At 53.6% G+C, this 19,623-nt stretch overlaps 1 protein-coding gene across 2 annotated transcripts; it reads left to right on the top strand.

The window, feature by feature from the left end:
* Positions 1–383: 383 nt before the first annotated feature.
* Positions 384–19,623, top strand: ZNF653 (zinc finger protein 653). Of its 2 annotated transcripts, none has more exons than XM_080672327.1 (9): positions 384–689; positions 8,464–8,507; positions 10,529–10,744; positions 15,683–16,294; positions 16,422–16,563; positions 16,679–16,790; positions 18,033–18,147; positions 18,927–19,026; positions 19,220–19,623. In XM_080672327.1, exons 1-9 carry the CDS (start codon positions 397–399, stop codon positions 19,395–19,397), a joined length of 1,812 nt encoding a protein of 603 aa, XP_080528453.1. In that variant the 5' UTR covers positions 384–396; the 3' UTR covers positions 19,398–19,623. The 2 variants fall into 2 exon arrangements, with proteins under 2 accessions (XP_080528453.1, XP_080528452.1); XM_080672326.1 differs by having other exon boundaries at positions 16,422–16,602.

Raw genomic sequence — 19,623 nt, 5'->3', positions numbered from 1 at the left:
AGGACTGACAGAAAGGTCAGATCCCTGGCCTCCCCTCTGCCTTCACCTGACAACTCCCACCCTCACCTTGTCATCTCCGGCAAGCACTCAGGTTCAAGATGCAGAAGTAGTCCTCCGCCCTCCCCCCCCCCCCCCAAGGTCTACAGGTTCATCTACCTCTTTCTTACGGGGCTGCTCTCAAACCTTCAGCTCCTCCCTCCATCTCTATTAAGTGATTAACAGAAAAAGTAGATTAGGTTGTCGCACAAGTTTGTTGGACGCATGCGCAATATCCTCTCTGTCTCTGGCGCTGCGGGGCAGTGAGTCCAAGAGAAATTTCCCGGCGGCGCGGAAGATGCGCGCCACTTCCGGCCGGGCTCCTAACAACGGGGGAGGCTGGTAACCAAGGAGGGGGGGATGGCGGAGCGGGCGCCCGAGGCAGAGGCGGAGGCTGAGGCGGGCGCAGGCGGGGAGGCAGCGGCCGAGGAGGGCGCGGCGGGCCGCAAGGCGCGGGGCCGGCCGCGACTCACGGAGTCGGACCGGGCCCGGCGGCGACTCGAGTCCCGGAAGAAGTACGACGTGAGGCGCGTGTACCTGGGCGAGGCGCACGGGCCCTGGGTGGACCTGCGGCGCCGCAGCGGCTGGAGCGACGCCAAGCTCGCCGCCTACCTCATCTCGCTGGAGCGCGGCCAGCGGAGCGGTCGGCACGGGTGAGGGGCCTCAGCCCGAGGGAGAGAGGAAGGGAGGGAGGGAGACGCCCCCATCCCCCGCTGAGCCTGGTCCCGCCCCCTCCGCCCAGGCTCTGCCCCTGGCACCTCTGAGCTCCGCCCAGCGGCCCGACCTGGGTCTCCGACTACCGGTCCTGGGACGTGCCTCGCTCGCGGCCCCGCCTCCCGTCGCTCTGACCGCCCAATCCTAGGATGCGTCCATCCTCAACCCGCCTCCTGGGCGTTTGGCCCCGCCCTCTAAGCGCTGGCTGACCAATCCTGGTACGGGCTCCACCTCCAAGCGTTCTAACTGTGCAGTCCCTAGAGGAGCGGCCCCGCCTCCTGAGGCCTCAGTGGCCAGAGGTCCCTACTGTCCCTGGTGTTTCATAGGCCTTGTCCCCTACAATGTAGCCTGAGACTGGACTGCATGACTGCACACCCTGGGCCACCCAGCCCTGCTGCTCATGAGGTTCCGATGCCCCAGCTAGGACAGAGTGGTCCCATTCCCACAATCCTAGACCCCACCTACCTTGAGGACCCCTCACAATCCAGATCGCATTCCCCTAACGGTTAGGGCCTAACCTCTTGGCTCTAAGGAGCAACTCAGCCCAGGGAGACTCAGGTGAAGAGGAAGCCCTGAGTTAGCCACACAGGTGGAAGGCAGAGAGAGGCCTTTGCAGTCTCAATTTTGAGAATGAGCAGTGTTGGAATTTTCCGCTTCCAGCCTTATAGGTTGAGGTGATGTTTAAATGAGTTAAACTACAGCAAAGGCCTTAAGACAGTGCCGCCACTTAGCATTCCAGGTATTAACTGTTAGGATGATATTTATTCTGTATTACAAGCAGTTCTGTGACAAAATCCTTGTTCTGCTTGCACGTTTCTCTGGGAGGGGGGCAGAGGGGGGGTCTGAGGGTCAAGAAACAACCTGCCTCCTGCTGAAATTGTACCCACCTGCTTCTCAGAGTGGCAGGCTAGTTTAAATGCCCAAGAGCAGGGCAGGAAATGCTAGGTGCTTAAAAAATCTCAAGCCAATGTTCCACTATTGGAATTTCTGATTCAGTTAGTCTGATGGAGCTGCAGACCCTGTATTTTTTTATGCAAAGCTTCCAAGGAGACTTGATGTGCAGCTGGAGAACCACTGGCCAGAGGGAGCCCCTGGAGGTTCCTAAGCTGAAAGTGGTATTTGCAGAAACTTGGTTTGGCTGAGTAGGGGCTGTGTGTGCAGGACTAGGGCAGCGGCACTGAAACAACCCAGGCAGTGTGTGGTAAAAACTTGGCCCAGGGCCCATGGGTAGTTGGGAAAATACATTAACCTGGGTGAGGGATATCCTATAGGGAATAGCCATGACCAGAAGTAGGAGGTCAAATTATTTCAGTTGTTCAATTATTTATAACCTATCTTGTACCTGGAAGGATTTCAGTTCAAGGGCTATGAAACATGAACACGAAAGCAGAAGTTAAAATCAGGGTGAAAAGAGAAAGGAAAATGAGTGGCACAGTGAGGCCATGATCAGTGCTGTTGGATTGAAGCATTAAGTCACAGGGGACATGACAAGGGCAGTTTTGTGGCATGATAAGGTAAAAATCTGACCAGAGGGATTCAAGAGGCGTAAAGTGGGAATGGTGAATGGAATTTGCCTTGGTGCTTTCTAGTGGGAAAAGGGAAACAATGGTCATAGTGGAATTTCCAGTGTTTCTTCATTTGTTTAAGGAACATTTTTTTAAAAATTTAATAAATCTTTATTGTTCAGATTATTACAATTGTTTCTCCTTTTCCCCCCCAAAGTACTCCTCCACCCGGTTCCCACCCCACCCTCTGCCCTTACCTCCCTCCCACTGTCCTCATCCATAGGTGTACGATTTTTGTCCAGTCTCTTCCTGCACCCCCCATACCCCTTTCCCCCTGAGAATTATCAGTCCACTCCTTTTCTATGCCCCTGATTCTATTATATTCACCAGTTTATTCTATTCCTCAGATTTTTTTTTGATTTTTTTAAATATATTTTATTGATTTTATACAGAGAGGAAGGGAGAGGGATAGAGAGTTAGAAACATCGATGAGAGAGAAACATCGATCAGCTGCCTCCTGCACACCCCCCACTGGGGACATGCCCGCAACCAAGGTATGTGCCCTTAACCGGAATCGAACCTGGGACCTTTCAGTCCACAAGCCGACGCTCTATCCACTGAGCCAAACCGGTTTCGGCCTGTTCCTCAGATTTTTAATTCACTTGATTTTTAGGTTCACTTGTTGATAGATATGTATTTGTTGTTCATAATTTTATCTTTACTTTTTTCTTCTTCCTCTTGTTAAAAAAATACCTTTCAGCATTTCATATAATACTGGTTTGGTGGTGATGAACTCCTTTAGCTTTTTCTTACCTGTGAAGCTCTTTATCTGCCCTTCAATTCTGAATGATAGCTTTGCTGGGTAGAGTAATCTTGGTTGTAGGTTCTTGCTATTCATCACTTTGAATATTTCTTGCCACTCCCGTCTGGCCTGCATAGTTTCTGTTGAGAAATCTGCTGACAATCGTATGGGTGCTCCCTTGTAGGTAATTAACTGTTTTTCTCTTGCTGCTTTTAATATTCTTTGTCTTTTACTCTTGGCATTTTAATTATGATGTGTCTTGGTGTGGTCCTCTTTGGATTCCTTTTGTTTGTGGTTCTGTGGGCTTCCTGGACTTGTAAGTCTATTTCTTTCACCAGGTGGGGGAAGTTTTTAATCATTATTTCTTCAAATAGATTTTCAGTATCTTGCTCTCTCTCTTCTTCTGGCACCCCCATAATTCGGATGTTGGTATGCTTGAAGTTGTCCCAGAGGCTTCTTACACTATCTTCAACTTTTTGGATTCTTTTTTCTTTTTGCTTTTCTGGTTGAGTGTTTTTTGCTTCTTTGTATTTCAAATCTTTGACTTGATTCTTGCGTTCCTCTAGTCTGCTGTTAGGTCTCTGTATAATATTTTTTATTTCAGTGTATGTTTAATTTCTAGTTGGTCCTTTTTCATATCCTCGAGGGTCTTGCTAAATTTATTGGCCTTTTCTAGGAAATTCTTGAAAAACCTTATAACCGTGGTTTTGAATTCTATATCCAGTCGTTAGTTTTCCTCCATTTCTTTCGTTTGTGTTCTGTTTCTTTCACGCCGCATTTTCACTGCTTCCCTGAGTTGGTAGGGTAGCTTTGTGTGCTAGGTGTCTTATAGGGCCCAGTGGCTCAGCCTCCCCAGTTAACCTGAGGTGGACACTCTTGGTGCACCCCTTTGTAGACTGTGTGTACAGCCTTGTTGTAGTTAAGTCTTGATTGTTGTTGGTGTCACTGGGAGGAATTGACCTCCAGGCCAATTGGCTGTGAGTATCAGCTGTGTCTATGCCGCGAGACCTTTTGTGCTGGAGACAACCTTATAGGACCAGACTTGCAAAATTGCAAAAGCCTCTGTGCTCAGCTTGGATGGGGCGGAGTCTCAGGGCTGAACAGACAGCCTTGGCTTCCTGTCAGCCCTGCCCTTGCGCGCGCCTCCAGACCTCTGCCTTCCGCGACTCCCCTGAGTTTCTGTCTGACAGTCCAGATTCCCCCCGTAAGAGCGTGGATCCCCAGGGGCTCGCCTGGAACTGGGGTTCAGTGCAGTCAGAAATGGGGTTCAGCGCAGTTAGGAGCTTCTGACTCCTTTCCGCTAGGGAAAGCCTGCGGCAACCTCTGCAGTCAGTCTTCTCTGCACGCACTCGCGCCTCCAGACCCCTGCCCGCCACGGCTCCCCCGGGTCTCCGAGTCTCCGGGTGCCTTTCTCTCTACCTGACAGTCCAGACTCCCCCTGTATGAGCCTGGGTCCACGGGGTTTCGCCCGGAACTGGGGTTCAGTGCAGTCGGGGGCTTCCTTCCCCCTCCTGCCAGAGAAAGCCAGCCAGGCACTCAGCCACCCTTCCTCTCTGCACGCGTGTCTCCGTACCTCAGCCCTCCTTTGCCACTCCTCTGATTCTCCGTGAGCTTTCCTCTTTCCTTCTAGTTGTAGAACTTCCACTCAGCCAGCTTTCCTGTGGTTCTGGATGATGTCCGTTCTGTCTTTTAGTTGTAGTTTTGAAATTGTTGTGCGAGGCAGCAGTTTAGGTGCTTACCTATGCCGCCATCTTGGTTTCTCCTGTTTAAGGAAGATTTAATGAGCACCTACTATGTGCCAGGTGCTCATTAAATGCCAGGGTACAGCAATGAACAAAACAAAGGTAACTGCCTCATGGAGTTGACATAAAGGGCAGAGGGTAGAGGCTTTTCTAGTGTGCAAAGGCTTGTCTACTGCAGATAAGAAACAATAAATTATGTAGCATGTGAGAGATTGATGGAAGCTATGGATAAAACAAAAGTGAAATAAGGGAAGAGGAATCAGGAGTATGAGCTGGAAGTTTAAATAGGGTATTAGGGTGGAGCCACCTTGAGAAAATAGCATTTAAGTATACAGCTGAAGGAGGCCAGGGTGAGCCGTGCAGATATGCAGGGGAAGAGTGTTGGAGGAAGAAGGAATAGCAAGTGCAAAGGCCTGGAGATGGGACCCTGTCTGGTGCCCTGATATGTACATGGTACAGTGAAGGGAAAGTGTGGCTGCAGCACAATGAGGAGTGGGAGAAGATGAGGGCAGGGAGGTGCAAGGAGGACTGATTTTTTCTTCTAGTGAAAAAAATCTAGTGGGAGCTCTGGTGGGATTTTTTTTTTTTTTTTTTTTTGCCTTTGTTAAGTGCAGAATTTTGAGTTCCCTTTATAAGTGCAGAGAAGTCATGTATCTGGCTTACATGTTTAAAGAAGCACTCCTCAGGGTGTGTGTGGTGGGAGGAATGGGTGGGGTATGAGTTGAAAGAAGGTTGGCCAAGAGTTGACAGTTATTAAAGCTGGTGATGGGTTCAAGGAAGTTCACTCTACTCCTCTCTAGCTTTGTATGTGTTTGCATTTTTCTTTTCACATCTTAAACTCCTAACAAGAAAATCAAAAGAATCATCCTGATTCCTATATTGAGACTGTGGGAGGGGAGGGCAGGAGGAAGAAGGTGACTACACTGGTCCAGGTGAGCCAAGGTGGGGCTGGACCCGAGCAGGGTCATAGGGAAATGGAGAGAAGTGGTTGAACTTGGGACCGGCAGTGTTCTCTGATGGGTGTGGATATGAAAGATGCCCCAGGTTTGAGCCTGAGCACCTGGAAATTTGCAGTTGTTGTTAACTGAGAAGGGCTATGTTGGGGGACAAAATGACAGCTTGCATGTGAGACTCCTACATGGGGTGTCAGGGAGGTGGTGGAGGTGCTGTTGTGGTGGGGAGAGAGCCAATCAGGAGATGCAAATGTGGGATCACCAGGGTGGTGATGGTATGGTGATGGATGCACATGGACCGAGCACACAGGTCTGAGCCCTTTGCTATTCTCTGTGCTTCCAGAAGTCAGGGAGATGAGAAAGAAGCAGCAGGTGGAGGAACAGGTAGGGTGGTGTCCCGGAGGCTAAGGGTCAAATACTGGGGGGCCGAATGAGGCAGCCATCCCTGGTGGCTATAACTGGGCAGTTTGTGGCATGGTGGAGAAAAATGCTGACCTGAGGGGCTCAAGGGAGATGAAGGAGCAGACATGGAAACCAAGAGTGTAGACAACTCAGTCGAAGAGTGGTCAAGGGATGGGGCAAAAGTTGGTAGTGAAGGGGCTCAAGGTCATTTTAACCCAAGATGTTAGAAATACCAGCTTGTTTGGATGCTGGTGGGAATATCAAGTCAAAAGTAAAATCGAAGGGCAGAGGAGAGCAAGGGACTGTTGTTGCTGGCCACCGTTTGGGGCTGGCCACTGAGAGGAAAGTACAGCCAGGCCCTGGAAAAGCCTCCACAACTGTTGTCCTCAAATGCAGGTGGTGGCCACTGCAGGGAGTCACAAATATGGTAGAACTTGGAGAAGCAGGCAGTGAGTGAACGTAGTTTGAGTTGAAGGAGAAAGTGCTGTGTTAAGGTCAGAATGTGGCCTGACTTCCTTTAATCCTCACAGCAACTCTGTGTGGGAGGCACTGCTGTTATCCCACTTCACAGATTAAGAAACAATCTGAGGGGATGACACTGCTTGAGATTACACAGTCAGTAACAGAGATGAGACTTGAACTGGGATCTGACCAACGCCAAGCCTATTCCCACCACAAACACTTGCCTTCTCAGCTCCCCAGTCATGGCAAGGCCTTGAGTGATTGTAGGTGGCATGATTGTTTGGACTTGGATCTGGCAGCCTGGCCCCTTAGAGGGGGTAGAGGCTCCTGGGATAGGGCAGAGGGGAGCAGATCCCAGGGCAGAGGTCAGAGCCTGGGGCAGGAAGGACAAGGGAGCCCTGAGGAGCTGTCCTGGGACCAAACTTGAGGTGTGGCAGCTGAGAATTGTTATCAAGCTGGATAGGGGACTGAGGGGATGGGCATTGGAGCTGAGGAGAGACCCTGGATTGGCTGTCAGGATATTTGTGGTAAGAGCATGGCCCTGGCCACAGCAGGAAGGTCAGTGTTCCAGGACCTGGCTCTGTGATAATATTAATAATCATAATGATCATTGTCACCATTTGCTGAATGATTACTAATTGCCAGAGCTGCACCAAGCTTTTTACAGTACGTATAATCTCATACCAACTTCATAAGGGGAAACTGAGGCACAGGGCAGCAAGGTCACTCACCCAGGGTCACAACACTTACTGCTGCAGTTTAGAAGAAGAACAAGGAAACAGCCAGGGTGAAGGGAGCAGACCTGGAAGCCTGGTGGCAGGAAGGCAGAGGGAAGGCCCTACCAGGTCTGAGAGAGATGGCTCCAATGTACCTGCCCTCAGTATGTGTAGAGCCAGTGCTGGGCTATAGCCACGTGGCTCGAGTGGAGTAAGGAACCCATCCGGCAGATATGATGGCCGTCCCAGTGTGGGAGGCCATGAGAGCCTGGGCTTTGGGCCTGGCCCTGTCAAGGCATTAGGGGTCAGTTAATTAAATTGACCAAATATAGCAGGCTAATTTTTAAGTTGATAATTTTGTATGGCCCTGGAATGATGTTATACATATCCAAATGGCCTTTGGCAGATAAAAGGTTCCCTACTCCTGATCTAGAGGTTCAACAAGGGAAAGATCTCCCAGACCCCCTCATAGTGTTGGCAGAATTCAACACTATGAGGGGGTCTGGTTGTAGGACTCGGGGTCCCTGCGATCTTGCTGGCTGTAGGCAGGACTGCTCTCAGCTCCCAGAGGCCATTTGTTCTCAGGTCCTTGCTACGTAGCCCCTCATTGTCCCCCTCATATCCTCAGCCTCTGATTTCTGATATTAGCTGGATCTTTGTAAGGGCTCTCTCATTAAATCAGGCCCACCTCAGTAAGTTCCCTCTTGATTAATTCAGTCACCTAGCCACGGGAATGGTATCCATTCATATTCACAGGCATGCCCCACTGGTGGGGAGAGGATTGTACAGGGTGTGTGATCCTAGTGGGTGGGATCACGGGGCCATGAGAGGTCAGAACGAGGTACTGACTTTATACCCCTTTCTGACCTCTCCACTCCCTGGCCACGGGACCCTGAGCTTGTGGTCTCACCTCTCTGAGCCTCAGTTTCCCACTCTGTGAGGTGGGTGAGGATACTAGACTCCCCTCTAAGGGCTGTTGTCCATGTGGGAGAGAACCCAAGTGAAGGGCCATGAGAACAGACTCAGGAAGCAGAAGCTAACATCTTGCCCCACAGCAGGATGCAGGATAGCTGTCATTATCTCATCATCAGTCAGGCTCTGCGTCACTCCCCCTGCCTCTCTCTGTTACAGGAAGCCTTGGGAGCAGGTCCCCAAAAAGCCAAAGAGGAAGAAAAGTAAGTGGGGCTACAGCCAGGGGGGAGGGGTGGATCTTGGGAGTTACTGGCTCTGTTGTTCCCTCCTTCCTGGCCTCCCTCGCTCCCTCATTCTGAGACCATTTATGGAGAGCCTGCATGTGCCAGGCACTGTGTGGAACAGGCCAGACCCAGCCCTGCCCTCACAGAGCCCACAGTCTCCTGGGAAAGACAAGGGACAGGCTGAGCAGGGCTGTGACGGAAGGGGGAGGTAGATTAGGGCACTGGGGCCCAGAGGAGGGACCCCACCCAGCCCAGGGTTGGACCCACTGAAGGAACCTGTGCTGTGCCCAGCAGGGGTGCCCTCATCATCTCTCATCATCCCCATCTTACACATATAGAATCCAGGAAGACCTAGTCACTGCCCCAGGCTGCACAGCTGGAAAGTGGCAGGGCCAGCTGCAAACTCAGGTCCTCATGTCTCCAAAGTAGTCCCCTTAGCTCCTCTGCTCTCCTGCTGGTGTGTGGGAGTCAGCCAGGGAAGAGCCAGGCAGAGCAGAGGGAACAGCTTGTGCCAGGGCCTAAAGGGCATATTGTGTGCCAGGCTCAAGGGGAGCTGGGCGTGGGCAGTCAGAGCAGAGGCCTGGAGTACATCCCTCCTGCTCCTGAGCACGGGAGCTGTGGGTCTCGAGCTATGTCCAACAGGGTGAGAGCCAGCTGTCCAGGGACAGCCTTCTGGTGGCAGTGAGCCCCTCCCACTGTCATAGTTCTCAGGGACCAGGTGAGCTAAGACTGTGACCCCAAATCCCAACGGGGTGGGGATGAGGATAAGGAGGCAAGTGCTAGGCTAAGGAGGTGGCTTGCTGGTGGTGTCCTCATGGTTGTCACTGTGTTGGAGGCCCTGGGCACCATTCCTAGGCCCAAGGACCTTTCCTGGGCCCACTCCTCATCTAGCCTGGAAGGTCGGAGGCACTCCTTCTTCCCACTTTGTTGAGGGACCAGGATCATCACACATATCGCTGGTACCAGTTCTTAGGCACTCACAACCCCTTTCTGTGCCCTGTCAATGTCTTCACTCTCTAACCCCTTCCCTGTCAGCCTTCAGAAAATGGGGACCCTTACTCTCCCCTGACCAGAGGGGTCAACTGAGGTTCAGAGAAGCCAAGTCACTTGCCCGGAGCCACCCAGCTAGGAGTGGTAGAGACAGGATTTGAACCCTGGTGGGTAGGCTCCACTATTCCCACCCCCTCACAATATGCGCTCATCTAGCACCTACTGTATGTAAGTGCTGAATATGCAGAAGGAACCACACAGATACCATAAGTGGCCCTGTCCTTAGGGAGCTGACATCTAGTGTGGGAGGTGAGCAAGAATCATGAAAACAAATAAGCATAGATAGCATGTAAGTGCTACCTGTAGAAAAAGCAAGCAGGTCAGGTTAGCTAGAGGGACAGGGAAGAGAGGATGGCTGGCCAAGGGAAGACCTGATAAAGGTGGAGGTGGCAGAGGACACAGCCAATGCACGGGCTCTGAGGCTGGACCCCTGAGGCTGGAGGGGGTGAGCAAGAGGAAGGGTGTGAGGAGGTTAGGACACAGGCGTCTGGGCAGAATATGTAGACCTCTGGGAGGAGTGTGACTTTTCCACCCAGTAAGGTGGGTGCTATGGAAACTTCTGAGCAGAGGAGGGAGGTGACCTGACTCAATGTTCACAGGCGTCCACTGGTGTCTCTGGAAGGAATAGACTGTAGGAGGCCAGGGTGGGAGCAGGGGCAGGGCAGGGGACTGATCGTAACAATAGGAAGCAGCTAAAAATGACTGTGCACCTTCTATGGCCTGGCCCCACTGTTTATATGACTGTTCATCCAGTGAGGACAGTCTGTTATCTCCAGGGTGTCTCATCTCTCTGAGCCTCAATTTCTTTACCTATAAACGGGACAGGCCTGGACAGGGTTCAGGACGTTGTCTCAACCCCCAAGAGCCAGAAGGCCCGGGTGATTGTAGGGGCCACACAGTCGAGTGGCTTAGCCATACTCCTCATGCCTGACCTGGCCCTGTGTGCACAGGGCGTCGGCGCAATGTGAACTGCCTGAAGAATGTGGTGATCTGGTACGAGGACCACAAGCACCGCTGTCCGTATGAGCCGCACCTGGCCGAGCTGGACCCCACCTTCGGCTTATACACCACAGCCGTGTGGCAGTGTGAAGCCGGCCACCGCTACTTTCAAGACCTGCACTCACCCCTGAAGCCACTCAGCGACTCAGACCCCGACAGTGACAAAGGTGGGTCCACAGAGTGAGGGCATAGAGTCACCCTGGACTGCCCGCCCTCCTGGGTCTTGCTAGCCTTAGGCCAGTTTCATAAACTTCTCAGCAACTAGATGGCACAGGTGCTGGCTTCAGGGACAGAGCACAGACTCCGTGCAGCCTGCAATCTCTGAGCCCTTACAGATCCCAAGACACAGTTCCCGCTTTACAGAGACAGCTGAGGCACAGGGCAGTTTGCCCACCTGTGCCCAAGGCCAGGCTCAGGCAGGGCTGGACTTGGGGTCCAGGAAACCTGGCTTAGTAGCGGGAGGGAGGGTTGGGTGCTGGGCGTCAGACTCCACAGGGTGGCTCTTCTCTCCTGGCCGCTTTCTCCCTCCTCTATTTTCTCCAGCCCTTTCTCGGGTTCAAGGTCTGTCTCACCCAGTCTCATCCTCTTTCCCTCTCTCTATCCTCCTCTCCTCCTCACTTCCTGTTCTTTGCTCTCTGTCTCTCTCATCTGTCCCTGTTTTGTCCTCTCTCTCTCTTGCTCTGTCTTCAGTCTTCTTGCTTCCCCTTCCTCCCCACATTGTCTTTCTGTGTCTCCCCTCCATCTCACACCCTTTCCATCTCTCATTTTCTACCCTCTGACACCCTGCCCTTCCCATCTCTGTCCCTGCTCCTCTCCTGCCATTCCGCATTGGTCACACCCAGGGGCTGGCTGCCAGCTCAGGACTGGGAGGGACTCAGTTACGAAGGTCCAGTAAGACCTGGTGGAGGAGCAAGGGTATGCTCTGGGTAGCGAGGGGTTGCCCACCTGCCTCAGAAGCTTGGCATGAGCTGTGAGAAGAAGTGTGAGGCCCGCGGATAGGTGCCCTGCCAGGGCTGAGGGTGAGGTCAGTCACCAGGGCTGAGTCCGAGCTGGCAGGCATTTGGAGCAGATGGCATCCCAGCTGGTGAGGGGAAGCCGTGGGCGAGAGGTGTTCCAGGTGGGCACCCTGGCCAACAGCCATCCCATTGTGTGTCAGTCAGGTTCCCAGTGTGAACCTGCCCCTCAGCCATCCTGTCCTGTACTCTGCTCCAGGCCCACCCCAAAACTCCCCGAGTCCTCCCCACAGTCCTGTCATTAGACCCACTGAGCAGTCGAGGAAACTAGGGTTTTGGGAGTAACATGACTGACCCATCTGGTGATGGATCCAGCTTGGATGGGGTGACACCCAGAGAAGGTCTCTTGCACCCCAACCTAACTTTTACACTGGCAGCTTCTGGGGCTGGGCCCTTGGGAATGAGCACTGGGATCAATTCCAGGTCTGCTCTGGCTGCTGGGGGCTGGCGAGAGAGTGCTGTGCCCCACGCCTGCCCTCTTCCCTCAAGGAGCACTCTTATCTGCTCTGCGCCTGGGGCAGCCTGCCACCTCTCACTCAGTAACAAGACCCCTCCCTCCCCCGAGGGACTGTGGGAAGCCAGGGGTACATGGTCATTTCTGTTGTGAGTGTTACTATCATCTTGAGCAAGATCCAGTGTCAGCCTTAGCAGCCGGTGCTGCACTCAGGGACCCAGGGATCCAGCTATGCTCCCAACTCATTAGGTGATAGCCCCTTCAGGGTACAGCCAGGGCTCATCCCGTTACAGGGTGTTGGAAGGATGGGCTGATCCCCATACTGTTCCTGTTGCCATCCCAGGGCCTGCCTCATGGATGGGGCAATGGGTATTAAAGGTAGTGGAAAACATCGGTAGGGTGCTTTCTCCAAGCCTGGTACTGTCCTAAGTCCTTTACATGTATTTACTCATTAAATACCCAGAGTACTCCCTGAGGTAGGTACCAAGATATCTCCAGGCCCAGATGGGTTACATAAGGCCCCTATGATTACACAGCTGGAAGAGCAAGCACTGAGACCCCCTCCCCCTGCTGCAGTCTGGCTCCAGTGCCTGCACTCTCCATGTTACCCTCTGGGGGTATAGAAGGTGTGGTTCCCATATAGTGTGTCCCAGCTGTCACGAGTGTGTAATCTAAGGGACAATCACTCCTTTTGCCTGTCCCCAGCTTCTCCCTGTGTAGGTAAGATGTTATCCCCCTTGGCCTTCATCACAGCCTTGGTGGGAGAGTCATTCATTTTTGCAAATGTGTTGCTCATTGTGTACCATATAGCCTCTGGGCGCTGGGGATTGTGCACAGGGACTCCTGTCCTTGTGAAGTTTACTGTCTAGAGGGGAAGCAGACAGTAAACAAGGTAGACAAGTAAAATCCAGAGTACACTGGAATATGGGAAGTATTTGCGGGGGGGAAGTAAAGGAGAGAAAAGGGTGCTATTTGAGACAAGGTGGTCAGAGGCCTCCCTGAAAAAAACACCATTGATGAAGGGTCTGATGAAGATAAGGAAGGGAGCCCATACAGGTGTCTGAGAGAAAAGGGTTCAGGTAGGAAGTGGCAAGTGCAAAGGCCCTGAGGCAGAAAGCTGTCTAGTGTCTCAGAGCTCGGGAGGGAGGTCAGTGGGGCTGGAGAGGAGGTGCAAGCCATGTTACCTGCATGAGAGCTTTGGCTGCTATGCCAAGTGAATTGGAAAGGGTATTTTTTTTATATATTTTTTTAAATTTATTTCAGAGAGGAATGCAGAGGGAGAGGGAGATAGAAACATCAGTGATGAGAGTCATTGATTGGCTGCCTCCTGCATGCCCCCTACTGGGGATCAAACCCACTACCCGGGCATGTACCCTTGACCGGAATTGAATCGGGGACCTTTCAGTCCGCAGGCCAATGCTCTGTCCACTGAGCCAAACTGGCTAGGACAGGTATTTTTTTTTTTTTAATGATAAGCATTGTATGATAGTCTGACAGCATTTTTTCTTTCTTTTTTTAATAATATATTTTTACTGATTTCAGAGAGGGAGAGAGATAGAAAACATCAATGATGAGAGAGAGTCATTGATTGGCTGCCTCCTGCATGCCCCCTACTGGGAATTGAGCCCACAACCTGGGCATGTGCCCTGGACCAGAATTGAACCCGGGACCCTTCAGTCCGCAGGCCAATGCTCTATCCACTGAGCCAAACTGGCTAGGACTGGGAAGGGTATTAACTGAAGTAAGGCCGGCTGCTGAAATACACATGCCTGCAAATTGCCTTCCATCCCAGAACCCAGGTTCTTTCCGTCCTGTGGCTCCAGCCTCCTCTGAGTTCTGATCATCTCTCATCATCCCCATCTTACACATATAGAATACAGGAAGACCTAGTCACTGGTTTATGAACTTCCACAGAGGTAGAGTTCATGAACCACTCACATTTCATTGGGACTCAGCCATATGGCCACACCTATCTGCAAGGGATGCTAGGAAATGTAGTCCATTTGGGTGCCAGGAGGAAGAGACACTGGTTTGGTGAGCAGCTGGCCTCTCTCTTTCACAGAAAGTGACGAGCAGGTTCTCAAAGAGGGATATGACCTGAGTAGGTGTTCACAAACTCCCTCTGGCCACTCTAGGGAGGACAAAGGGGGGGGTGAGGGTGGGAGCTGGGGGATCAGGGAGAAGGGACTACATGGTTCAGGCAGGGAATGATGGGGCCATGACCAGGTGTGTGCGGGGGAGGTGGGAGAAGCTGTTGGCCTTTGGATGTATTTCGGATGCAGCACCAGTAGGTTTTGCTGACAGTTTGGAAGTAGGTGTGAGAAAGAAGTCAAGGATAGCCCCAGGACTTGGCCTGAGCAACTAGAACAGAGCTGCCCTCTCTGGGACAGGGGCATCCATGAATGCTGCAGGCTTTTTCTGAGAAGGCTCAGAGCCCAGAGTTGCTGAGAGTAGTGTGAGATGCCTGTGAGATCCCCTTGGGGGGTGGTTCAGCAGAGAAGGCGGGTGGATGTAATAGTCTATAGCTCCACAGGAGGTGTGGATGGGAACTGCTCACATGGCAGCACCAGGGTATAGGTAGTGGCAACACAATAAAAATAGGTACTTGATCTTCGTTCTTAATTCCTGGCACAGAGCTCCTAAAACCCTTGGAATTCCTTGAGCGAGAGGAATGCTTTTCGTTATCCTGAGTCCTGTTTTGGAAGGAGCCCCTTTGAAACACACCTGGGCTCTATGCTAACGAGGTGACTCAGGGAGGGACCCTTAGGTAGCTTCAGGAGGAGGGCTGGTCACCAAAAAGACCAAACACATGATTAGAGGCGCAATCTCTCTCAGCCCCACACCCAGTCCCCGGGGCTGTGGACAGGGCCTGGAGGTTGGATTATTAAAGCCTCTTGAACAGTGTGGTTCAGAGAGTTTCTGGGTTGGTGAACATGTGGAGGCATGGAGAGGGTGGCACACCTGGAGAGGGCATGGCAGCTCCGTGACCCCGCCCCTGTACCTTGCCCTGTGCATCTCTTCCATCTGGCGGTTGCTGAGTTTTGTCCTTTATAATAAAACTGTCATCGGAAGTGAAGCATTTTCTTGAGTCCTATGAGCCATTCTAGCAAATTATCAAACCTGAACATGGGTCGTGGGAACTCCTGGTCAATAGCTAGGAGTGCAAGTGGCCTGGGACTTACAGGTGGCCTCGGGCTTGCAGCTGGCATCTGAAGTGGGGTCGTTCTTCTGGGGTCTGATGATAACTCCAAGTGGGTAGTGTGAAAATTGTATTGAACTGCTGGACACCCAGCTGGTGTCAGAATCAGGGTAGGATTTAACACTATCAGCCCGGCTGAAACCCTGCGGTGATCTGATCGGAGCACTCAGGAGAGGCCCCAGCTAGAACCTTCCAGACCTTTAAGAGCGAAAGAGGCTGCGAAGGAGCCACCACGGAGGAGTCAGGAAACTGGAGCGGGCCAGAGGCAAAGGGAAGGGAGCATCTTTGAGGAGCAGGGGTGATTGAGGAGGATGGGGACTGAGAAGTGACCACTGTTAGAGCCAGTGAGGAGTCGCAGCACCCAGCACCTTATGAGCCCTCAACAAACACCAGCTGCTGCCACCACTATTGTAACCATCTCTTTCCTCTGTCACCACAGTGGACAACGGCCTGGGGGCCGGCAGTTCCAATTCATCCAGCTCCTGCTCTGGCTCTGACTCTGAGGAGCCCCCTGAAGGCCAGCCAGCCAAGGTGACAGTTGCAGCAGCTGCTGTTACCCCCACCAGTCCAGCGGGCAGCAGTGGCCTCATCACGCAAGAGGGTGTGCACATCCCTTTCGACGTCCACCACGTGGAGAGCCTGGCTGAGCAGGGCACTGCACTGTGCCCCAACCCAGCAGGCAGCGGGCCGGAAGCCCTGGAGACTGTGGTGTGTGTGCCAGTGCCCATGCAAGTGGGCCCAGGCCCTGGCACCCTTTTTGAGAACATGCCCCAGGAGGCACTGGGCGAGGTGGTAGCCAGCTGTCCCATGCCAGGCATGGTGCCTGGCTCTCAGGTGATCATCATCGCAGGCCCAGGCTATGATGCCCTCACAGCTGAGGGCATCCACCTCAACGTGGCAGCAGGCAGCAGTGCGCCCAGCGGGGGCCTGGGTGACGAGGTACCCTGCACCATGATGGAGGGTGTGGCAGCCTACACCCAAACGGAGCCTGAGGGCAGCCAGCCCAGCGCTATGGACCCCACCACCATGGCAGGCATGGAGACCAAGAAAGGTCTGGGGGACCATGCTAGTCTGGGGGTGTTGGGAGTACCTGGGAGGGGGAGGGCGAGGAGGGGCCCCAGAGTGGGCTCCTCGAAAGCCTTAGTCCCCACGGACACCTGCCCTGTGTCACCCCGTAGAGAAGGAGGACCTGTACATGCTTAAGAAGGAGGAGAAGGAGGAGCCTGTGGCTCCAGAGCTGGCAGAGCTGGCAGCGACAGTGCCTGAGAGCGCAGAGCCTGAGGCAGAGGCAGACGGGGAGGAGCTGGACAGCAGTGACATGTCAGCCATCATCTATGAGATCCCCAAGGAGCCTGAGAAGTGGGTGTCAGGCGGGCGGGGCAGGGTGAGGACTGGCTGGTGTGGGAGCCCTAACGTCATGGGCCTTCCTCTCCAGGAGGCGGAGGAGCAAGCGGTCACGGGTGATGGACGCTGATGGCCTGCTCGAGATGTTCCACTGTCCCTACGAGGGCTGCAGCCAGGTGTATGTGGCTCTCAGTAGTTTCCAGGTGAGGCTACCCCCCAAAATGGCTGGGCAGGGTCTGCTTCTGTGTCCAGCAGCCTGTGGCTGGTGGAGAGCCCCACCAGCCCCCAGCAGGTGCCACAGGCCTGCCTCCCACATGCCCGCCTCCCACATGCCCACCTCCCAAGTGCCCACCCGCCTCCAGCATACCTGTCCTGCCTCACCAGCCACAGCCTCTCTCTGCACCCCCAGTGGCTGCCTGCTCCTGGCCTGGAGGTGCCCCCCACACTCTTGCTCTTCTAGCTGCCCAAACTCCTACTACCTCTGCCCACGCCACCCTCTTGGCTCAGGATGCCCTTCTATCAGGAGGCCCACCCTGGTCCCCCAGGGTGGTAGGGCCTGCAAGCCTCAGGTCACTGTACCACCAAGACGTACCTGCAGGTTGCCCACTGGGCCTGGGACACCCCAAGGGCAGAGACAGGGCCTTATCATATCCCCACTCTGGGCAAAGGAGGTGTCACAAGTTGGCCCTTGAATTTGCCAAATCATGTTTTCATTAAGCACATATTGAGCATCTCCCAGTGCCAAGCCTGATGCTGGGCACTGAAGCTACAGGTGTACTAGCAAGCTGAAGAACTAAGGAAGACCCAGCCAGCGTGGCTCAGTGGTTGAACATCGACCTGTGAACCAGGAGGTCCCAGTTAGATTCCCAGTCAGTGTACATGCCCGGATTGCGGGCTCAATCCCCAGTGTGAGGGGTGCAGGGATCAATGGTTCTCATCATTGATGTTTCTATCTGTCTCTCTCTGTCCCTTCCTCTCTGAAATCAGTAAAAATATTTTTTAAAAAAACAACACAAAGGAAAGAGTGAGGGCTTTCTGCTCCAGGCCCGGGGGGGCAGTATAGCACCATGGCAAAAGAGCCTGCTGTGGACTGACAGCCCTAGAATCCAGTCCCAGCCCTGCCACTGCCCAGCTGTGAGACACCAGGCAAACTACTGAGCCTCTGGAGACTCAGTTTCCCCATCCATAAACGGCTAATGGCGGGGCCCTTCACAGGGTTATGACAAGATTCACTGATGCCCCAACCCAGAGCCTGGCTGGAGTAGATGCTTGGTAAAACTGATTCCAGTTGTGTCCCTGGGCCCCAACTTGGAGCTGGCAGTCCATCCTAAGGACAAGGGCACCCCTCTTCCCTCCTCCAGTGAAGTTGCCCCAGCCTGCCTCCCAGCAGTCCTCATCTGTCCCTGTAAAACCCACAGCACCACTCCTGCCCCTCTCGTCTCCAGAACCATGTCAACCTTGTGCATCGAAAAGGGAAGACCAAAGTGTGCCCTCACCCTGGCTGTGGCAAGAAGTTCTATTTATCCAACCACCTAAGGCGACACATGATCATCCACTCAGGTAAGGCCCTAGGGCACAGGAGCCTGGACCTTGGAGCCAGAGCAGGTTCAGGCAGGGTCAAGCCTGGGCACAGGTCTGCCTATCTCAGTTTTCTGCCTGTCCCCACATGGACTAGCTTGAGATGGTGGAAGTGAAGCACTTAACCTGGAGCCCACGGGGCACCTCCCTGAGGCTGCACTGCTGGAACTGTGTCAAGAGAGCAGAGCGAGATTAAAGAGTAAGCTGCATAAGCCACAGTGACACTGACTGTTACAACTCATGTGGAGCTAGGCTCATTGGCCTCCTGACTCCTCCAAGCAGATCTCATGCTGGAGCAGTTCCAGGCTAGGAACACCCTGAAGGGGCATCAGGCTAGGAACAGGGCCTCTGTTTCTTCTGCTCCAAACACCTCCTTGACCCAGAGTGTGGGCTGCGACACAGCAGCCAGCGCTGGTGCCTGTGCCCAGCGGGAGGGCATGGATTTGGATTTTTTGAGATCAGAACTTCGGATTTTTATGTGAAATTGTGCCAAAGTCCAAATATTGGGGTCAAATTCAAACCCATCTGCACCCTGTGCTCCTCAGGAACTGGAGTTCACATTCCATCTCTGCCTGGGGCGTTCCTGGGCAGCGGCCATGAGCCTCCCCTTCATTAGCCTCTCTGGTTATTAAACTTGACATTCAAGCCTGGAGGGTGTGGGGGTTTGGTTCATCTGCGCCCTACCTGGTCTCTCTAGTGCAGTGGAGACACTCCACAGCCCCCTCCCCAAGGGCAGAGTCCTCAGCCTGTGTTTCCCCCAGGTGTCCGGGAATTCACCTGTGAGACCTGTGGCAAATCCTTCAAAAGGAAGAACCACCTGGAGGTACACCGGCGCACACACACTGGCGAGACACCCCTGCAGTGAGTGACAGGCGTCCCGAGAGGGTACTAGGAGGGAGGAGATCCGGGCCTGGACCAGCACAGAGCAGGTCCCACAGGCGAGCTCCATCCTGGGGTTGCCATACCAAATTCCATCTGCACTCCAGTCCCAGATGGCGCCAGCCCTTTCTGGGGCCGGCCCTGCCCTCTCTGACTGTGCCCTGACTCCTGGCAGGTGCGAGATCTGCGGCTACCAGTGCCGGCAGCGTGCTTCGCTCAACTGGCACATGAAGAAGCACACAGCAGAGGTGCAGTACAATTTCACGTGCGAGCGCTGCGGGAAGCGTTTCGAGAAGTTGGACAGCATCAAGTTCCACACTCTCAAAAGCCACCCAGACCACAAACCCGTCTGACCCACCCTACCAATGACCGTCCCTATTTATTTGTCCACTCTGATGCCACTCCTGGGCCTACTGGGCCTGGATTGCATGGGGGCCACCCCGCAGGCGGGAAGGTGATGCCCCTGCCCCGCCCAGGGCTGGTCCTCCCCACCTTCTCGGGAGCTGGCAATGGGGGCTGCACTGCTGGAACTATGTCAAGAGCAGAGCAAGATTAAAGAGTGAGAAAGTAGATGCCCTC

The sequence above is a fragment of the Plecotus auritus genome (genome assembly GCF_963455305.1).
Source record: "Plecotus auritus genome assembly, chromosome: 6".
Lineage (NCBI taxonomy): Eukaryota > Metazoa > Chordata > Mammalia > Chiroptera > Vespertilionidae > Plecotus > Plecotus auritus.
Note: the sequence above shows the minus strand (reverse complement) of the source record. Positions and strands in the feature narration are given on the sequence as shown.